Source organism: Rousettus aegyptiacus, unplaced genomic scaffold (assembly GCF_014176215.1).
Source record: "Rousettus aegyptiacus isolate mRouAeg1 unplaced genomic scaffold, mRouAeg1.p scaffold_m13_p_4, whole genome shotgun sequence".
Taxonomy (NCBI): domain Eukaryota; kingdom Metazoa; phylum Chordata; class Mammalia; order Chiroptera; family Pteropodidae; genus Rousettus; species Rousettus aegyptiacus.
This window is the reverse complement of record NW_023416307.1, coordinates 64,886,369-64,905,723: the sequence shown is the minus strand read 5'-3', so window position 1 is coordinate 64,905,723 and position 19,355 is coordinate 64,886,369. Positions and strand designations below refer to the sequence as shown.

Genomic DNA, 19,355 nt, shown 5'->3' with positions numbered 1-19,355 from the left:
TATTATTAAGTCATACTAAATATTATTCCACTTAAGCCTCATCAGTAATTTTTATTTATGGATAATAAAGAATATAATTGAATTATTGTTAGAACTTAGTTATATATCAAGTGTTAAATCAGAAGATAGAATCAACTCATGTTGGTTATTGCCTATGGATCCCCCCACCCCTTTGTAGTACACTTTTCTTTTAATTGAAACTTTAGCATGCAGTTTTCCAAGTCTTATTGTCTTGTGTCAAACCTATTGGGCTCAATACATCTCTAACATTGGTTCAAAGAGATGATGTGGAAAACACATTGCCCTTGATATCAAGTGTAAAGGTTAAGACTGCTTTCCAAAATATCTTCACTTACCCTGGAACTCAATATGAAGCCATCATTGATTAATTTTTCTGAACTTTAAAACACTTGGTCTTCCTTTGATCATTTGAATTGTCTTTCACTAGACCTTCTCTCACACTGTCATCCTTCCTAGCATTGACCAGTGTGTAACAGTTTTGCACAAGGAAAGCATAGTTTCAGATTTTCTTTCCTCTCTAATGTCCTTTCCTGTGTTTCTCAGCATTTCACTTGCAAAACCTCTTTTCACAGTGGCATGTTCGGCCATTCTACTTAAGACGTTTTTTATAATATGCCTAAATGCCTTGCAAGATGGCACAAGAATGTTATATATTTGCTGATGTAATGCTCCTGATCTATCACTTTCCTTTCTTCCTTTGTGTGAGATGTGCCCTGAATTCCAATTGTTTTGTATAGTTTCTTTAAGAATTAATGTAATAGAGGATTCACTCCACACTACCTTTTCTACAGTAGACATGTGAAATAATGTTTGTTCCAATTTTGAAAGTAGAGATGCTTAACCATTGATTTCTGAACCCCTACAGATCTAAAGTTTTATATGAAATTTGTTAGTATTGGCATATGTGCAATTTTTGTAAGTTCTGTGGCATCCCAAAGAGATCCTCAACCCTGCTGTTTTATATAAAGGGTCCCCAATCTAGTATTTCTTCAGCAGCTCCCTATTCATGTCATTAACTGAATATCTCCTTTATCTCAGTATTAATTTGTAAATATCTTTTTGTTTAGAAACTTGTGAAATGCTTTTCAGAAATCTAGATGGTTTATATCACCAATTCTATTTTGTTCAATGTGTGATTTTTAAGCCTTGAAGAAATGTGTTGTAGGTTAAGCGTTTTCCCCTTACATAAACTGTTTATTTTTGTCTAACTTTTATAGAGAGTTGGTAAGAAGGAAAAGTGGTATCTGAAGTAAAACCTACCCAGCTGATAATTCCCAGGACTTCAGGACAGTCTTTGTAGATTCATATTTGCAGTCTGTCACATTGCACGTGGTGGTCTTTTGAGATGATAGGTTTTATGGTTTGACCAAGAAGAGTTCTACAACTTTACCCTCATATGTCTTCAGTGTCTTTAGAATACTTGGTTAAATCTTATCCACTTATGATGGTTTGTTTATATCATTTGTTAAATAGGATCTGGGAGGGTTTTTTTTTTTTTTTTTTACTGACATTTATTCTAAAAATGGTTATATGTCTGATTCAAAATTTACAGTGGAATTAAAATTTTCCTAATGGCTTCAGCAGTGAATAGTCAATAATAATTCTATCAGCCTCTCTACTAATTCTTTCTCATCCTTAAACATCACTTTGATACTATATCACCAACTGGTTCCATTGTTTTTCTAACCAACTTAATTAAGATGAAAAAATGATTTTTGTGGTTGAAGAGTTATTTTTGGACTGGGAATTTATAATGTCCAGGCTTTCTGTTCTTGTGACTCACTTGTACCCTATACTATATGTGGATAGAAGCTCATTCACTTTGGAATAAAAATTAATAATTGACCTTGCTCTCAAAACATCCTTGGAAAGTTTTTCCATGTAGCTCTTAGAGCAAACTGATGAGGCTACTGTAATTACCAAGTGGAAATAAAAGGTCTCCTAGTTGAACCAAGTGCAGTATTGCAGAATCCTTTATCCACTGTCAGACAACTGAGAGTGTGTGTATGTGCGCACGCGCGTGTGCCCAGATGCGCGCGTGTTTGTGCACACCGGGCAGGAGAATGCATGGTGTTATAAAAGAAAGAAATACTGTTCATATTCAGTGAACAGTTTGAGTTTTAATGCCGTGCCAGGCAATGTATTCTGTGGCTTATTTTCTTCTCACCATGATCCCATAAAATAGAGATTATTATCATCATCATCCTCAATTTATAGTTGGGAAAAATAAGTCTCAGAAAGAGCAGCTGGAGCTGCCCAAGGTCGTGTAGCGAGTGAGGAGCAGAGCTAAGATTCAATCCCAGATACCCTGACCCATATCCATAAGCTTCTCTGGTATTGTTTCACAACTGTCTCTAAGCAGAGAACAGCTTTGGGGGGTGTGGTATAGGGAAGGGAGAGAGTGACTGGCTTTATTTGCAGCATCCAGCTTTTAATAACATTTTAAGAAATTCATTGAAATAGGGAAATTTATCTCAACAGGTCTCAACTGCTACTTGGCACATACCTAATACCCTTATGAGAGACATGGCAAATGAGCCAAACTCGGTCTTTTTGTTCTTTACGATCATCTGTTTTTGGAAACGTGGCCTTTGTCTTCCTTTATCATTTATATTGTTCTTCTAAAAGGGATTGAGGGTGATGACTTATGTCTTAATCTTTATTAGTGTCTCCAATGGAAATATATGACAGAATCTATTAGTCTGATATGAGAAAATGTCCTTGTGCATTAAAAATCACTTGTTTCCTTTCAGATATCTTCAAGTACATCTCACCCCAATGCTCCTTCAAAACAGTGTCAATCATCAGCCTTGTTTCAGTTTGCAGAGGTATGGCCTTCTTTTTTTAAATACTTACTGGGCTCATAAAACTTTACTACTGAGCTCAGAAAATATTGGAATGAAGTTTTAATAATGTATAGTGAACTTTAGGCATGCCTCTTCCCATTACTGACATAATACACATAACAGGATACTTATGGCTTTCTGCTGTCTTTGCTGTAATCATAGTCAGATCAGGTCCATGTTTTATAACCATTCATTAAAGAGTTTATTCAGAATAAACACTTTCCAGTAGTTCTTTATATCATTTTTGCCTTGTCTTTATATTTAAAGCTTGGAAAAAGCTGCTATTAACATGAAGGCCATGAGATTCCTATTCATTAAATTTTTTCAGTAGTGAAATTAGATGCCCTAGATGCCGTAATTCACGAATAACTCTCACAGCAAATGCAGTGGTAAATCTGACCTGTTAAATCATCAGTGCTTAGTTTTATCTGTGGTGTAGCTTCAGCCAGTACTTTTATTAGTGTTTAATCCCAGGCTTAGATCAGGTCATCTCTTGCAGGATCTCAGATCTCTTTGGTTTGTCAGCCAGAGAGAGAGAGAGAGAATGAGAGAGTGAGAGAGTGAGAGAGAGGGGACAAGGAGGGGGGTGGAGCACGCGCACACACACTAGAGAGTATTTTCTTGGTTGGTATTATGCGCAGGCAAACCTGATATCCTTGATTTCGCCACAAAAGCCCTGGCTTCTACCATATGCTCACGTCTAATGAGTACTGAATGTATGGCAACTAATAAAATGTATGTAGTTCATGAAAATAAGATGCTATTTGCTCTAGGCCTTCCCCTTTTTTCCTTTTTATTAATTTCATCAAAATGCATATCATAAACTGAGCAATTTTTTTCATAGGGTTGAGAGAAAATGACAAGCAGGACTGTTCTGTTTAATATTGATGTATTGAATCACTTAGATTCATTTGAATAGAGTGTTGCGTAAATGAAATGTAAAATGATATCCTTTTGGCAAGAGAAAACCCAACATCTCACTTTGAAAATGAGAAAAAATTGCTTTCGGCTCTTACTTTAAGAAAAAACGCTGCTTCCTCTTGGGGCAGAGTGTCAGCTGCTGTGACTTTGTTCCACCAGTTGGCCTGCTTATCTTGTTAGGCTTCACTGTCATCACAGTGCTTGCATTAACTGTTGAAGGCTATGCTGTAAAACTGGTGACAACAATATAAAATGTTATCATTTCATGAACAATTCGATGAATCTGAAAAAAATTAAGATTTTATTAAAATTTTTCATTATGATAAACAGGCTATTTTCATTATCTGGTAAGAGTTTTGTTTAATATTTTCTTGCTTTCCTCAAGTTGTTGACATTCATTTATTCAATACTAATAACTTTTATCCAGAAATAATGAATTTTGGTATGGTGACTGCATTTATCTTTAATCTTGATACCTAAGCCAAGTCCACCCAACTTTTTAGAAACATTTCCTTCAGAACAGAATGTATTTGCCACATATTCTGTTTGATTAAATTCTACACTCTAGCATGAATTTTAGAAAGATAGTGGCTCATCTTTTACACACCTGATATTTGCTCATTAACTGCAAGAGTATTCCACTTAATTTATTTAAAACGTCAATGTGGAATATCTCAGCTGGTGCTGGTGCATTTTAACAATCATCACTCAGAGTGATTATTATTTAAGTGATACCATCCTCAGATTTATTAGGAGCTCCTGAAGCCCTGGGCAGCTCTGAGGGAGCAGTTCGATGATATAACAGACGCTGTCCTGTGACTCTGGAGAATGAGATTCCATGCCCCTCTTAAATAAGTTAATATGTCCTTGCTGCACAGATACTCACTCCTTAAATCACGGGTTCCTCCCCGCCACCCCCAGGGAAGAAAAGAACCTCTACTTACTTGGGAGTTGTGCAAGGACTCATTTGCAGATGTCACTCCTCTACCCAGAGGCACTTGTCTCCTAAGAGTCCCTCTGGTTTTTGACCATGTGAAATTTAGAAATTTTGTAGAAGCACAAAAAAAATAATTGATTTGGAAACTTATTAGGAGTTGTTTTAAGGCATCATAACAGAGAAAAGCAAGCATGATGGTAAAACCAAAATAAAATGTTTTGCCCTAGAATGAAATGGAGTCCCCCATCCCAACTCAGTATATTATTTTTCCTAGTTATATTTTGCCCAAGTCGATAATATGAGCCCTTGTAATTTCTAAGCAAATTAAACAAATTATTACATACTTCGTGATTAAATTGTAAATGTTACATGTTTTTACACAAGAGAAGTACATGGTTCCCTAGGATATATAACCTTTCCTCAGCTGACCCAAGAAAAACCTAAGGTTCAGTCTCTTTTAACATCTTATAAAGTGACCTTATTGTCATCTTAATACTGGACTGGTTTATGCAAATCTAAACAAAAGCCGACTAATAAAATTATCTACTAAAATCAGCTATGAGCATATATATTGCAGTAGAATTAGAATAGGCAGTAATTACTGTGATCATATCCCTAAAGCTCTTACAATTATTTCATAAAACACCTATCAACTTTGAGAAGACACAAAGATTCTTGAAATTCTTGTTCTAATCAGTCTATAGAAGAGGTTCTCAAACTTTAAAATAACACCAGAGTCACCCTGAAGGTTTATTCAAACACAGATTGCTGAGTCCCATCACCCCCAAACTTTCTGATTTATTAAATCTGGAGCAGGGCCTGAGAATTTGCATTTCTGAAAAGTTTCCTATCAGAGAACCACTGTTTGAGACCACTGCTCTATACTTTGTAATTTTTACTACAAGTTGTTAAAGTGTCATTATTAAGGCATTTCCTAGTATTTCTGGGACCTAATAGGGAGTGGGTTAAGTGAGGGAATGGGGGATGGACATATAGTAGAAAATTACCAAATGGGCCACTGTATACCCTTATCCCTTTTCAGAGAGATTCTCAGTCCTGTCATGTACTTGGAGAAAAGTTGGTGTTTATTTAATTTAGGAATCAATTTACTGTTTGAAAATGTTTAGCTTTGTGATATTATTTTAAAATTGGGCATGCAAAATTCTTAAAGACCATTCCTGCTAATTTCATTTACGAACATCTGATAACTCTAGGGAGAGATTAGCTAGATCTTCTCTTGACAATGGGTCATTTATTGTGTAATATAATTAATTGTAGAAACTTACCTTTTAAAAAAACAGTAAGCCCAGGGTGTTTCTTTAACTTTAAAGTCTCTCTCCCCCGCCCCAAAATACACACAAAGTCCTAAGTCTCTGCCTTGGAAGCTGAGAAGGATATTTTTCTTTCTTAACCAAATGTATAAGTTTTTAAACTCATTAAAGTTAACCTGTACAGAACCAGGAAACTGAATAATGAACGTTGTTTGTTCGTAGATGCCTCATGGATACTTAAACTTAAAGGGAAAAAATGTATCACCTTTACAAGATCTCGAAGGAACTGTAGAGTGCACAATCTTGTTTTCCCTGCATGTCAGCCTCTCTCCCATTCCTTATTGATACTCATAATTCTCTAGATTCGACTTGGCCCATCTGAAGAGCCATCACTCTGCTTCTGGGCTCTTATCCATTAAGTTAGTCAGAATGAGTTTCCTATCTGCATCTTTTGTTGTTTACAGGTAGACACCAACATCACTTCTTAGATCTAATTTTCTGAAAACTAATGACAAAATATAATTTCAGAAGGAAGCTATTGTCTTCCATTATTTAACAAATCTGAAAGCCATGACCAGTCTACATATTCTCGTTTCTGTTCTGTGGCTGACTCTTACAGCTAAAGTACATATTTGCATTGGAAATTAAATATTTACTTTGAAGACATAGAGTTAATCTAGGCGATTTAGACAAATGGATTTGGATATTAAAACTTTCCTTAAAAGATATTACTTTTGCCAGTATAAACACACTAAATTTAAGGCATTACTGCAAGTGGATATAAGCAGTAGGTGCAAATTGAAGGCGTTCATTTTCATGATGGAATGCTCAGTGTATTACAGAATATTATATTTGAAAAAAGTACCATATACTCAGTGCAGCTAATCCATGTGAAAGTATTAACGTGTTTTCTTGGAAGCATTAATATTTCTTTTAATGTAAAGAAAACCAGTCATCTCACGTTGTTCATTTGTCCTTTGATTCACTTATTTATTCAATACTTATTGGTCATTTCCTCCCAGGGTACAATGTTTATGATACCCCTTATAATTGCAGAAGACTTCCAGCATTACCTAATTTGAATTTTGATCTTTACTACCTATTTCTTTGTGTGTTTCCCTACCTCAGGCCAACTATAAAATTAGCAGTTGAATATCTAGGGCGATAATTTTTCTTAGCACTTTTGCTATACCTCACATACTATTACACCCCCCTGTCTATCAAAACATTCTGTAATAACCAAAGGAGAGACTACAGTAGAGTTAACAGATTGGCAGGCATCATCCAGTAGAGTAAAATAAAAAGCAAAGTATGCACTATGCAGTACAGTATGTTTGTCCCCTTCCCAGGAGTGAAACATAACATGTCTCCCTAGTAGCTGACTAGTCATGAAAAACATGTGTTAGTATATCGTTTTTACTTTAAAGGATGTATATGTCTTAAATAAGGGGGAAAAAGTGGGAAGAATGAACAGTGGTATAACAAATCAGCATCTTACAAGCTATGCTTATTATCGAAGCTGTCAGAGTAGATGAGATTCCGAAGGGCAATGGCCCTAAGGCAAAACCCTTAGGAAAAACATTCAAAGGATCGCTTTGGAAAGGAGAGCCAGCAAAAGAGAATAAGGGGTGGTCTGAGAGATAGGAAGAAATAAGGACCCGGCAGTAATAGAAGCCTAGAGAAGAGTTCCCCAGAAGGGTCAGCCATGTCAAATGCTGTAGAGAAATCAAGATAAGGCTTAAGCCAAAGACGTTACTGTATGTCCGGTTTTCCACTCACCCATTCTGATTAATAAGCCAAAGACATTTTTAGAAAGCAAATCTTACCACCAAGTCATTCCATGAAAATTTTATTGTTAGGTGATTCTGTAAATGTCAGACTGCTAAAATACGTTGACCCTTCCCCACACCCTTGGGAAATCAGGCTTTCAGCAACTTTTGGCATTTGAAATACTGCCCTCTATGTAAAAATCCTCCCACAGGCAATGAAGAAAATCATTCTTACTAAACATAGGTGGTTCCTTTCGAAAGGCAAGGACCCATTCTCAAGCCTTGACTCAGATAGCCGCGCGTGAACTCAGATAGCAGCAGATAGTATGACGTGGCCTGCGCAGTTCTCCACTGAGCCTCTCGGTGTGCCGTAAACTGCATTCGGCACAGGATATATAGTAGTGAACAAACACATACAAAACTTACAGCAACAGAAACGACAGCAGAGGGAGCAAGTGAAAAGTAGAAACAGTGTTAGGGGCTACGCAGTGCAGCACTGCCCGGTCCGTCCTTCAGTAATTCTTGAGGTTATTACATGTGACAAATTTAATATTCTACAAATTATTAAATTTAATAATTATCCTGACATGGCAGTTTTTAATTCCATTCCAATTTCAGTGTGTAACTAATTTTTGGAATTGTACTAAGAGAGTTTATGTTTATTAGTGTTACTAATAATAAATTTTTATAATTAATAAATGCATCATTTATTGAAAGCATAATATGGACTCAGCACTGTGCCAAACTCTTCACTAACATAAAATCTTATCTACACAGCAGTAATCTGGGGCAGGTATGTTTCTGTTTTGAAGATGAGATAAAGGAGGCTCTAAGTCTTCATTATTTGCTTAAGTCCACATGGCAAAAAGTTAATGAAGGCACATATCTGACACTTACACAGCCTTGGTTCACGGGACTGGTATCCATTTTTAGTTCTTCATTCCCTCAAGTCAGAGAGGCTGTGATTATACTAATGGGTTTGTTTCTCTTAGTCTAGACATAAGGTGAGTAATTAAATTCAGTTTGTGTAGAAAAAGTATAAGTGGCATATATCAGAGAAAATCCAGCTAGAGGAAAATTTCCCAAACTTCAGAAAGATTGAGCCCTATTAGTTGATATTTTAAAAATAAATTTAAAAAGTGAGCAGGATGAGCAGGAAAGGACTCTTAAAAATGAAAGGTACTTAGGAAGAAAAAATTCTTAAAACTTTCTTAATTAGTCCCTTCTAAATAGCCCAGGTAGCTTATTAAATGTTTGCCTCTACTAAAGCCTCTTATGCAGCAGGTATTCTAGGGAAAATTCCATGTAGCATCATAGTCATCATAGTACCCACTGTCTCCTGGAGATGACAGCTGCATAGAATCTTCTGTGGGACTGGGGTCACCTGTAAGGATATAGTTGCAAAACAAGATTGTCACCTGAACTGAAAAAGAATTCAGAATCATTAAGAATGCAGAAAGCTTAGACTGTAGCTAGCTGTTCTAATTAATGATAACAGAACTTCTCCAGGAGAAGCATACTTTGTAAAGACAGAGATACTTTGTCCTTCTCAACTCTTTACTGAGTTAGGCTAGAAACTGAAAATGAAGTTTCCATATAAAAATGAGAAAGGATGGTGCTGTTCATTGTAATCAGTGCCTAGCTGCTGTTTAGCCAGAATCTCAGAAGAATATGCAGTCAGTGTAATGCTGTATATATGTTAATGTACTATCACATAGGTTCTTAATTGTATAACTTTTTTAGATTTGTGGTCTTAATTGTCAGTTTTTGTGTGGACTTTAGAGCATACTCTCAAAGTCAGGGCCAATGTTTTATGTAAGTTTCTTAGCTTCCCCAGCTCCTGCCTTAGCACATTTATATTAGATTCCTCCAAAAAATATTTGTTGACTGACTTGAGACCCTTTACACAGAACTCCCAAATATATTGATTTAAAAAATTAATTCCTTTGCTAAATACAAATAGACTCTAAATAGCTCTTTTATATCTGGCCAGTTGATGAGTTTGTATTTATGTAGAAACAGAAATGCGTACCTTCCTTTAAGATTATAGAATTAAATTCAAAACCTGACATGCTCTTGTCATTAAATAGCCACCAGTCACACCTATTTTTTGTTACTATTTTTAAGATTATTTACTAAAATTGGTTTCAAAATTATAATCCCAAGCATGCCACATTTAAAGTTATTTAGTACTTGGGAGCAACGATGGTCTCATAAACTGAGGAACGCTCCTGAATGTGTATGAATGGGAAGCAAGGATTCTGATATCACAATTAATATTTTTTGTGTGAATTGTTTTCAATATAGATTTCTTCAAACACTTCGCAGTTGGGTGGTGCTGAACCTGTAAAACGCTGTGGAAAGTCTGCACTCTTTCAACTAGCAGAGGCAAGTTTCTAAGAATACATTGAGATAAGCCATGCAGAGGTGGAAATCACAGAAAGTCAATCATAACAATGTTCCTTAAACTGCACCATCTCACCTTTGACTATAACGTGTATTGTATCTAATTTTAAACAATGAGAGGGTTAACCTTTAATTTAGGAGGAAAGGAGTTTTGCTACTGAAAGTCATTAAGCATCGTAAAAGGTTACCCAGGGAAATTGTAAAATCTTTTTCGCAGGTAGTATTTTAAAATAAGGTCAGTTTTGTCTCTCTCACATTGGTTAAATAAGTCCAGCCTGAACTCAGAAGGATGGCCCAGGTCATTTTCCTCCTCACCGATTCTCTTATAACATCTCTAAATCCCTGGAAGGCACCAGTTTTAAACCAGGCAGTTGATGTTTTAATTTTTTTTTTCTAAGTGAAGAACTCCAATGTTCTCAAGTTTGGCTTTATGACATCTTCAGTTGTACATTTGATGTGACATGGGTATGAAGTACCTTTGGCAAAGTACAAAATATGCTTTCATAAAGCCTCTGAGGGACAGAGCCCTCATTTGGTAGGGATGGGTTGGAGAGGAAGGTGCCAGAAGCAGTTGTTGCTAGGGTGGGCGGGTAGCAATGACTTTCCCTGCCAAGCTGTGACTGCTCTGCCCCAAGGAAACATGTGGAAGAAGTGTCTTTAGCACAGAGACACTATAGTAGCAATTTTCTCTTTTGGTGAGACAAATTAGGAGGAACAAAAATGTGTGACCAAAAATTTCTTGTATTAATTTTTTTCTTTTCTCTCATGTTTCTGGCTTCCTTTCCATGAGTTCCTTCTGGTTTTGTTTTGTTTTATTTTGTTTTGTGAGTGATATTTCTTTTATAAATTATTTGTAGTTTATTCAACTTAATGGGACGGCTGGTAATTTTGTAAATTTTATGGTGGCTTGTATCATTATAATTCAGGAGTTTTAAATATCTTAACATTAAACCTTTAAAGTCTAGCCAGATCCAAATTAGAAATATGAAAATACAAAGACCTGAAACCGTAAAGAAGTATAAACGGTAGAACAAATTAACCCATTGTTGTCATTAAGCTGACATGCTTCTTGTGTAAGATAAATTCAGACCCAAATAGAGGTCTATACATGACTAGAAAACTTGTGCAGACCATAGGGAATGGTTTTAAAAGGAACTTGGTGAGTTAGTGGCGAAGTACTACTTCAGATAGAACTGAAATGGTAAAGATTTGGCAGCCAATGTGCCTTTGTAGTTAGAACTGTAAACAGAGAGACTGTGAGGTTGTGAATTTGTCTAGTCTCTTTAAGACTATGTAGGTTGTCAAGATAATTTATCTGAAAGAAGTGATTATTTTTCTTGGATATTAGGACTGTATGACCCTCTGCATTTCCTGGTTGTGTGTATGTGTATACTTATATACAAACATATACACACAGTTTTTACTTTTTATTATTCTTTCATTTAAGTATAGAAGAAAACTAAAACACTAATTCAAAAAGACATGTGCACCCTATCTTCATTTGCACCATTATTTATAATAGCCGAGATAGGAAGCAACCTAAGTGTCCATCCATTGATAGATGAATGGATACATATGGTTTTTAAAATATTAAACAATACTGTAAGACACCCTAACTTTCAATATCAATACATCTGTATTAAACAGTTTTGTATTAGAAATGTATAGATCTTTGAGGTACTTTGCTATTGGGGGGGGGGGATGCTAGAGAGATGAATTTGTCTTCTCATTTCCTTTCTGTGGCATGTCATAAAAAAGGATTCCCTATTAAATCATAGCTCATTATAAAAGAACACTCTTCTAATTTGTAGGGATGTATCCCAAATATGAAACAGATGCTATGGTTTAACAGATGTTTGAATGCTGGTATCATAATTTAAAGGGGTAAAATGACTGCATTAAGCCTACTCCAATTATAGCAAATCAGCTTATACTCAAACTTAGTTTCTTTTGACTTCTGAGTAAAATAGATGCTTTTGAAGAAACAGGGTCCCTAAAAAATAATTTACCAAGAAAATTTTCTCATATTATTTGTGCCACATGAATATGATGCCATAAAGCTAATAGACTATATTTTAGAATAACATCCTAAAGTCTTCCCAAGTTTCTAGTTAAACATAAATAATGTGTTCAGTGGATTAATCAGCATCTTCAAATAATCCCCAGCAGAAATATGCTTCCTCAATTTATTTGTATTCCATGTGCATTTGAAGTTTATTTTTGTTGGACAAAACATAAAATTCAATTATGTCACTGCCTCTTTAAATAAGTATAACAGTGTATTAAGGAGGATTTTTTTGTTTACCAGAATCGATGGTTCCCAGAATTAGTGTTATTGTCTGAAATCTGAAGAAACAGTTTTAAATCCATACATTCTAAAGGAAAGCCACCAAGAAGCCACCTTTAATCTGGACTAGACCCTTCTCTTGGAATTTAAAGAGAGATGACCTAATCCCGCTACTATCCCTAATCCCCTACTAAACCACTGCAAAGGTTTCTCCCCTCGTTCCCCCCCAACCCCTTAAGTCATCAGTGTTTGTGGGGGGGGGGTGGTCGGGGGCGGGTGGATAGATAGCATAGGCTGTCCAGTCAGCGGAATATTTTAGCTTTTCTCCTCGCCCTGAAGAGGAACAGGAGCAAGTACTTTCCATTTTTCATCCCTGCCCTCTGTCAACCAAAGTGAAGGCAGTTCCTTGAGAACCCCTGTTACAGATTGGGGGTGGTACCTGTAAGAAGTCTTTTCTCATTCTTTGATAAGAAGCAAGAAATGTTTTAGACCTAGACTTAACTGCTGCCTGGGCAGGCAAAAAGAGCTAGAGGAAGTTGGCAGCAGGGCGAGACTTGGAATAGCTTGCCACACTCTCTGCTTTGGCACTCTAAAGGTTTGTGAGTTTTCCAGAGGTCAAGTAGATAAGTAGAAAGTAGTTCAGTTTGGTCAGGCAGTAAGCCATGGGACGGTCATGGGGAGTAGTTGGCAGAGGGGTCAGGCCTGAGATAGTCTCACATTAGGAAGTATTCAATAGAGATAGCTTTGCTCAAGATACTCTAATGAGTTTCTACAGGCAGGAGTGATTTTTAGCTGGATTATACCAGTACAGCCGCCCTGCTACCAAGATACTTCCTTTTGTTAGAAAACAAGCAGACTGTGACCCAAACGCCTTGAGAACCCTTGGAACAACTCTCCCAGCACCTCTGGGCTCCCTGATCCTTCCAGCAACTAGGGGACATAACAAGGGGCCTGTAAGACTGTCTACCAGCCCTGAAATTACATCCCTTCTGATTGTTTGGCACCCTTTCCTGTTAAATATTTTGTATATCATCCCTGTCCTTGGCATCCCATGACAAAGTCATTTAGTCTTCTATGTAGAGTTAGCAGGAATAGATCCCCCCACACACCAAAAAAAAGAAAAGAAAAGAAAAGAAATAACTGGGCAATTAGTTTTACCTCTTCCATTCTTTCTTCTGCCCTCTAAACAGGAAGCTTTAAGCCGTGTGAACACAGGGCCAGGAACCAGCCCAGGAACTAACCGCTCACCCTTTCCCAACTTTATTCCTGTGGACTGGCATGGGGGGAGGAGTCAATGAGGAGACCTCCCAAAGACAGGGGTTGTTGCTTGCAAGAAATGTCTTCTCTTTTGCAAGAAGCAAGAAGTATCATAGGCATATGTTTATTGCTGGACCCTACACCCACTTGAGCAAGCATAAAGAAAATTGGAGAAGTAGGCAGCAGACACGAGAGACTTCGATCAGCCTACACTCTCAGTTTGGGCATTGGAAGGACTCCTCCCTATATCCAGGGACTCTGGAGCCAGGAGATTCCCTAGGGAGAGCCCTGCTTTGGGCATTAGATTGGTATTTTAAACTGGGTAGATTTTTAATAGCTGAAAGTGACCTGAAAATTCTGGGACTTGTTCCAGATGTTTTTCAGAAATCTACCCCAGCTAGGAAGGGAGATTTGGCATAGTGCTACTGAGGTGAGGGAATTGAGAAATATATGATCCTTTATGTTTGGACCTCCATGAGGCTCATACTGTTCAGTTAATCATTTACCTATTTGGTACAGGAACTATAATGTATTGTGTTTCCTTTCATATTGAAATTAATCAGGTCAGGTCATATAGAGACCAGCAAAGCAGCAAAGCATCCCCCAGAGATCATTATGTATTATAGTTGCTATAGTTGGAGGATGCTCAGCAACATCTTTACCTGTACATTTTAGCAAAGAAAATTTTTCTCTTGAAGATCTTATATACCAAAATTGCTTGGTATAATAAGTGGGAAAATGATTATTGAGGGTATACCCCATGCCAATGACAGTGTGGCTGCTAGAGCTTCCTTATATGGATATACAAGTATTTTTATTATGATGAGGTAACCTGTGACCCTTTTGTTAAGATCAGTAGTATAGGAATGCTTTACCTCCAGGTATAGTTTTGGTGTTTTGGAGTGCCACTAGGGACTGGAGCATAAGCCTAAAAATATTACTGTTTATACTTCTAATTTTTCCAAAATAATTTTATGTGTTCTTTAAAATAGATTATAAATTTTAATAGCTGGTTTTATCTGCAAGTTTTATTATTTAAGATAATAATGATTGACATTTGTTATCCCCTGTGTGCTAGACACTTTTCTAAGTACTTTATATGTACTCACTGAATTCTCACACTCATTCTCTGAGATAGATGCTATTATCATTTCTCTTTTATACATGGGAAACACAAGGGCAGAGAGGTTCTGTGCCTTGCCTGAGGTCGCATTGACAGAAAGTGTTAGGGCCTTGGTAGAAACCCAGGCAGTCTGTCATACAGCCTGGTCTCTTCAACACTAGGCTATTCTGTCACCTTGTTTTATAAAAGACTGTGCAAGTTGCTTGTTATAGGAGTTTGCGTGTTATAGAAGGCTCTACAGAAGACAGCTTACTCCTACACATATGTGTACAGCTGAATAAGATGACAGATTGTTCAAGACTGCTGTCAAAAAATGGAGCTGATATTTCCTTTTTAAAAAGTGTCTGTACTTTTGAAACTGCCAAGATACATCTCATATACTTAAGTAAGTGCCTGTTCATGAATATACTTTGAAAGATTGTGAGGGCTGTAGGAAATTATGGTGTATGACTCCTGTCCTCCAGGAACTTAGGCTTTAGTTGCAAAGAGATAAGGTAAAGAAAATTAAGGGATAAGAAATAAATAGTGCAAGTGGTTTCATAGGGAACCATGCAACGGAATGACAAAACTCCACTTGAGTGATGAGTGATACGTGACGTGAATGTGTGAAACCAGTAAAGGGAGGAATAAATATTGGCAGGAGTATTCTGGGGACTGCAGCACAGAGCAGAGAGCACGAAGATGGTTCCTGATGAAGCAATTATTTAGGAACAGAGACTGAAACTGGCAGCCTTTGGGCAACATCCAACTTGCAGAGATACTTTGGCCCACAATTTGTTGACCTGTATTATGGTTTACATTTGAATTAATGGCCAATATTTTTAAATTATTGATTTCAAGTAAATACAAAGTTATGGTTTCTCAGGAAAATTTAGAGAATTTGTACTAGCTAGCCTTCCAACATTAGAAAAGTTGGTCAGAGCTAATAAGTAGCTGCCCCCTTAAAGAAGTGTACAATTATGACCATCCTCTCCTGAGCCCTGATTTGAGGCCACAGGTCATTGCCAGCATTCACTTACACTTGTCCACTGCCCTTTAACCTAACCACACGTACTCAGTAGAGATTGTGTTTTATGCATAATTGAAGGGAGAGAGAGGGGTGATACAACAAAGGGATAAAGGCAGGCAAATGTGAGATAGGTAGATGACAACAAGTAAATCAGACTGGCATGAGTGGAGGAGATTTATGGAAGGTGAAGACAGAATGTAGCTACAAGTCAGAATTGGGAAGATGTTTAGTGTGAAGTAGAGAAATTCTACTTGAAAATACTGGGGAGAAATTGAAGATTTGGGTGAGGGGTATACAGTGATGAAAGCAGCACTTCGAAGGGACACTTGGTAGGTAGTTGTGTCTAGAATGGAGTAGAAAGCCTCGTGGACATCCAGGTGTGAGAAAACAAGAACCAGATGGCAGTGTGAACAAGAGGCAGAAACAGACACCATGGGACTCAGTTGGATGACTGAGTTGATGTGAGAGGCAAAGCGAAAGGGGTGTCAGAGGTGAGTGAAGCACTGGAGGTGACTTCAGTTCAGAACCTGAGTGTGTGAGGAAAGAATGTCTTCTAGGAGTTTAACCCTGACCTTGGAGCCCTATTTAGGAAGTCTAGATGTTTGTGGACAGAGGAAGCCGTATGAGTCCAAGAGAAGAGATGAAAGATGCTTGGTGGGGGAGGGATAACTGAAGAAATCCAACATGAAAACATAAACGAGAGAGGATTGCCAGCTAGGTAGATAGTTGAGTTTGGAAAGCAGAGACCCTTGTTCTTCTGAGCACAGAAGAAGGGTAAAAAATGATCACCACAGCATTGCCGAATTTGTTTTGTGGTACCTGTCTGTGTTGTACTTTTTTTTTTTTTAATCTCAATTTATGAAACTAGATATGTGTTAAGATAAAGAGGATGCTGGATTTTTCCAGGAGCAGTCTGTATATAAAAAAGCAAGATTATAGATCTCTGGTGGGTCCAGGGAAATTGAAAAGTTGTCCTTAACCCTATTTCTTAAAAAGGATGGAGATATTTTCAGAGGCCTCAGCTCCCTAGTTTTTCTTATATTCTATCCAGCAAAAACCAGTTATAATTAAAATCAAACAGATCTATTCTAGTACCCAGAAAAATTAAATCTTATGGAGAATTATGGCTCACTTTAAGAAAATCAGAATTATGATGAAATTACAGAAATTACATATTGGAAAAAAGTAGGAGATCACATCACTTCTATCACATTAGCAACCCACCACCACTAACAGACATAGGTGATATTGGATTTTGAGGTATGACTCTGTTGTGTTTTGTCCTCGTGTATTATTGATGTGCATTAGCTCTTCCTCCTTGTTGTAACCTCCTGAAGCCCAGAACCTCAATGTGTCTCTCCCACCTAAGCGCCACCTACACTGTCATCACATAACTGGATTCTAATACTTATATTTGAGGGGACCTTTTATTTGGAAGTTGTGTGTTTCTTTCCTTATCTTTTTATTCGGATTGCCAGTCATTTTTAGAAAATTCCTGATATAAAACTACTAATTTCATTCCTAATTGCTTAAGCTTATTTTTAGGGGAATTAAAATAAATGAATGCACTTAATGACTTCCTTTCATACCTTTGGGAAGACTTAAGTAGATGGCCATGTAGACCCCATTCGAAGTCTCCAGAAAATGCTGTCATTTCTGGAGAAATAGTAAAGGGAAACATTTAAACCATTTAAACATTTAAACCACCGTTTTACTTGGCCCAGTTGTTTCAGCAAACCAAACAGTAAACATATTTAATATGCCTAGATATTAGTTTTGAGAGATTCTTAGACCAGTTTTTTTTTATATATATAAGAAAGAAAATTTAATTTTCTTAGCAGTGATACTATTCTTTATTCTCTAAAACCATCAGCCATTGTATTTTTATGGCAGAAACATTCTGGTTTTATTTAATTGTGAGGGAAATGCACATCTTGGAAAACACTGCTAACTGCCATCCTAGGGTTATGTCTACACTGTTTTGGCAGATAATAAGCCAGTACAAAATCATTGTAAACATACCTTGGCTGCAAAACATTTGTTTTGTACTAAAAAGCAGAGATTTTGAAATTGAAACTTCCTGATTAGTGTCAGTGGGTCTGTTTTCACACTGCCTTGTTTTTAGTCTAGCTGGGTTCTTTATAATAGACAATGAAAGACAAAGTATAATTAAGAGCTAAATAATATGGTACATTCTGGAACTGCTTACCCATTTCTTTGTACCAGTTAAGGGCTTTTGCTTCTGTGATATTTCTTATCTAGCACACATAATTAATTATTTTTCACTGGTCATATTTTTAAGTCTTTTAAAGCAGTACACATTAAAGAAATAGATTCATACCATAACTTTTATTGAAAGAAATACTTTTTAAAATGTCTTTGATTCAAAGAAATGAAAGCTTGATACAATACAGATTTATTATGTCTCTAAAGCAAGTCCCCAATAACACCTGAACCGAGGGTGTGGTCCTACCTGAATTGAAAATGACAGCCTCCCTGAACCCAGGAACATAGAAAATAATCCCACCATTGTATCTCACTCCTTCAGTATTCTTGTTGCATTTTTTCTTTGCAGTCATTTTGAAGATGATAGTTTTTTACACATTTATCCAGCATGTACATGCTTAGGATCTTGATTTCAGCATAATGTTTGTTTTTGTTTATTTGTTTTTCTTTTGGGAGCGAGTTACATTTCTAATAGCATGTCACTTGATAAGTGATAAGCCAATCTTATTACACAAAACAGCGAGAAACCTCACTGTGGTTTCTCAGTGCGGTTTCAGTCATCTCAAGTAAAATTAAAATATCAGTGATTAATTTTTACTGGTGCTCTTGAGAAACATAACAAGGACAGTGTGATTCCTGGTCTAGGCCACCTAGCCGCAGGGTCATAATTAGCATTGTTCTTTATAGACGCATAGAGTAACTCTTTGTATGAATCAGAATGCATTTTATACTCATCAGTTACCTCAAAACTAATGAACCATTCACTTCACCACATTTATTTTTTGAATGCCTTTGTTTTGAAGGTAGGTACTAGAATATTCTTAGAGGAGAATACAAAGGTGAACAGGATACATTTTGTACCCTCCTCCCCACCCCCCACCCCCCACCACCAAATTACAGTCATTAAAAATAGAGTAGTACCTGAGGGAATAGACAATAGATATCAAATATTTATGCCTACCATTTGATTTAGAACATTAACATTTAACTTCTATGAATACAGCCAGCCACGGGAATTCCACCCACAAAGTGTCCTGCAGATGAGTTTGCATTCTCGCTTTTGTCAAAGAAGGTTATTGTTCAACTTAAAGTAATAATAGAAGAATAAATTGTCATTTACTAAGGCATGTTTTCTTTCAGGGCCTGACTAACAACCAACCTTCTATTAAGGACAACCTGACTAATTAATAACATACATTAATTCTGTGCTTCCCACAATACAGTTATATTCACTTGAGTTCACACTGATTTATGGTTTTTTTGTGTCCACTCTGCACTTACC

General features: G+C 36.8%; 1 protein-coding gene across 13 annotated transcripts in view; it reads left to right on the top strand.

Moving 5' to 3' along the window:
* Positions 1–19,355, top strand: part of BBX (BBX high mobility group box domain containing) — a 240,394-nt gene that overhangs the window by 181,514 nt on the left and 39,525 nt on the right. For 11 of the 13 annotated variants that reach the window (XM_036219534.1, XM_036219533.1, XM_036219532.1 and 8 more), the window contains 2 exons: positions 2,775–2,849; positions 10,073–10,153. The exons of 1 other annotated variant lie outside the window; for it this stretch is intronic. In XM_036219534.1, coding sequence (XP_036075427.1) covers positions 2,775–2,849; positions 10,073–10,153 — 156 coding nt within the window. The remainder of the gene's footprint in view (positions 1–2,774; positions 2,850–10,072; positions 10,154–19,355) is intronic. One more of the 13 variants, XM_036219535.1, reaches the window with a different exon arrangement.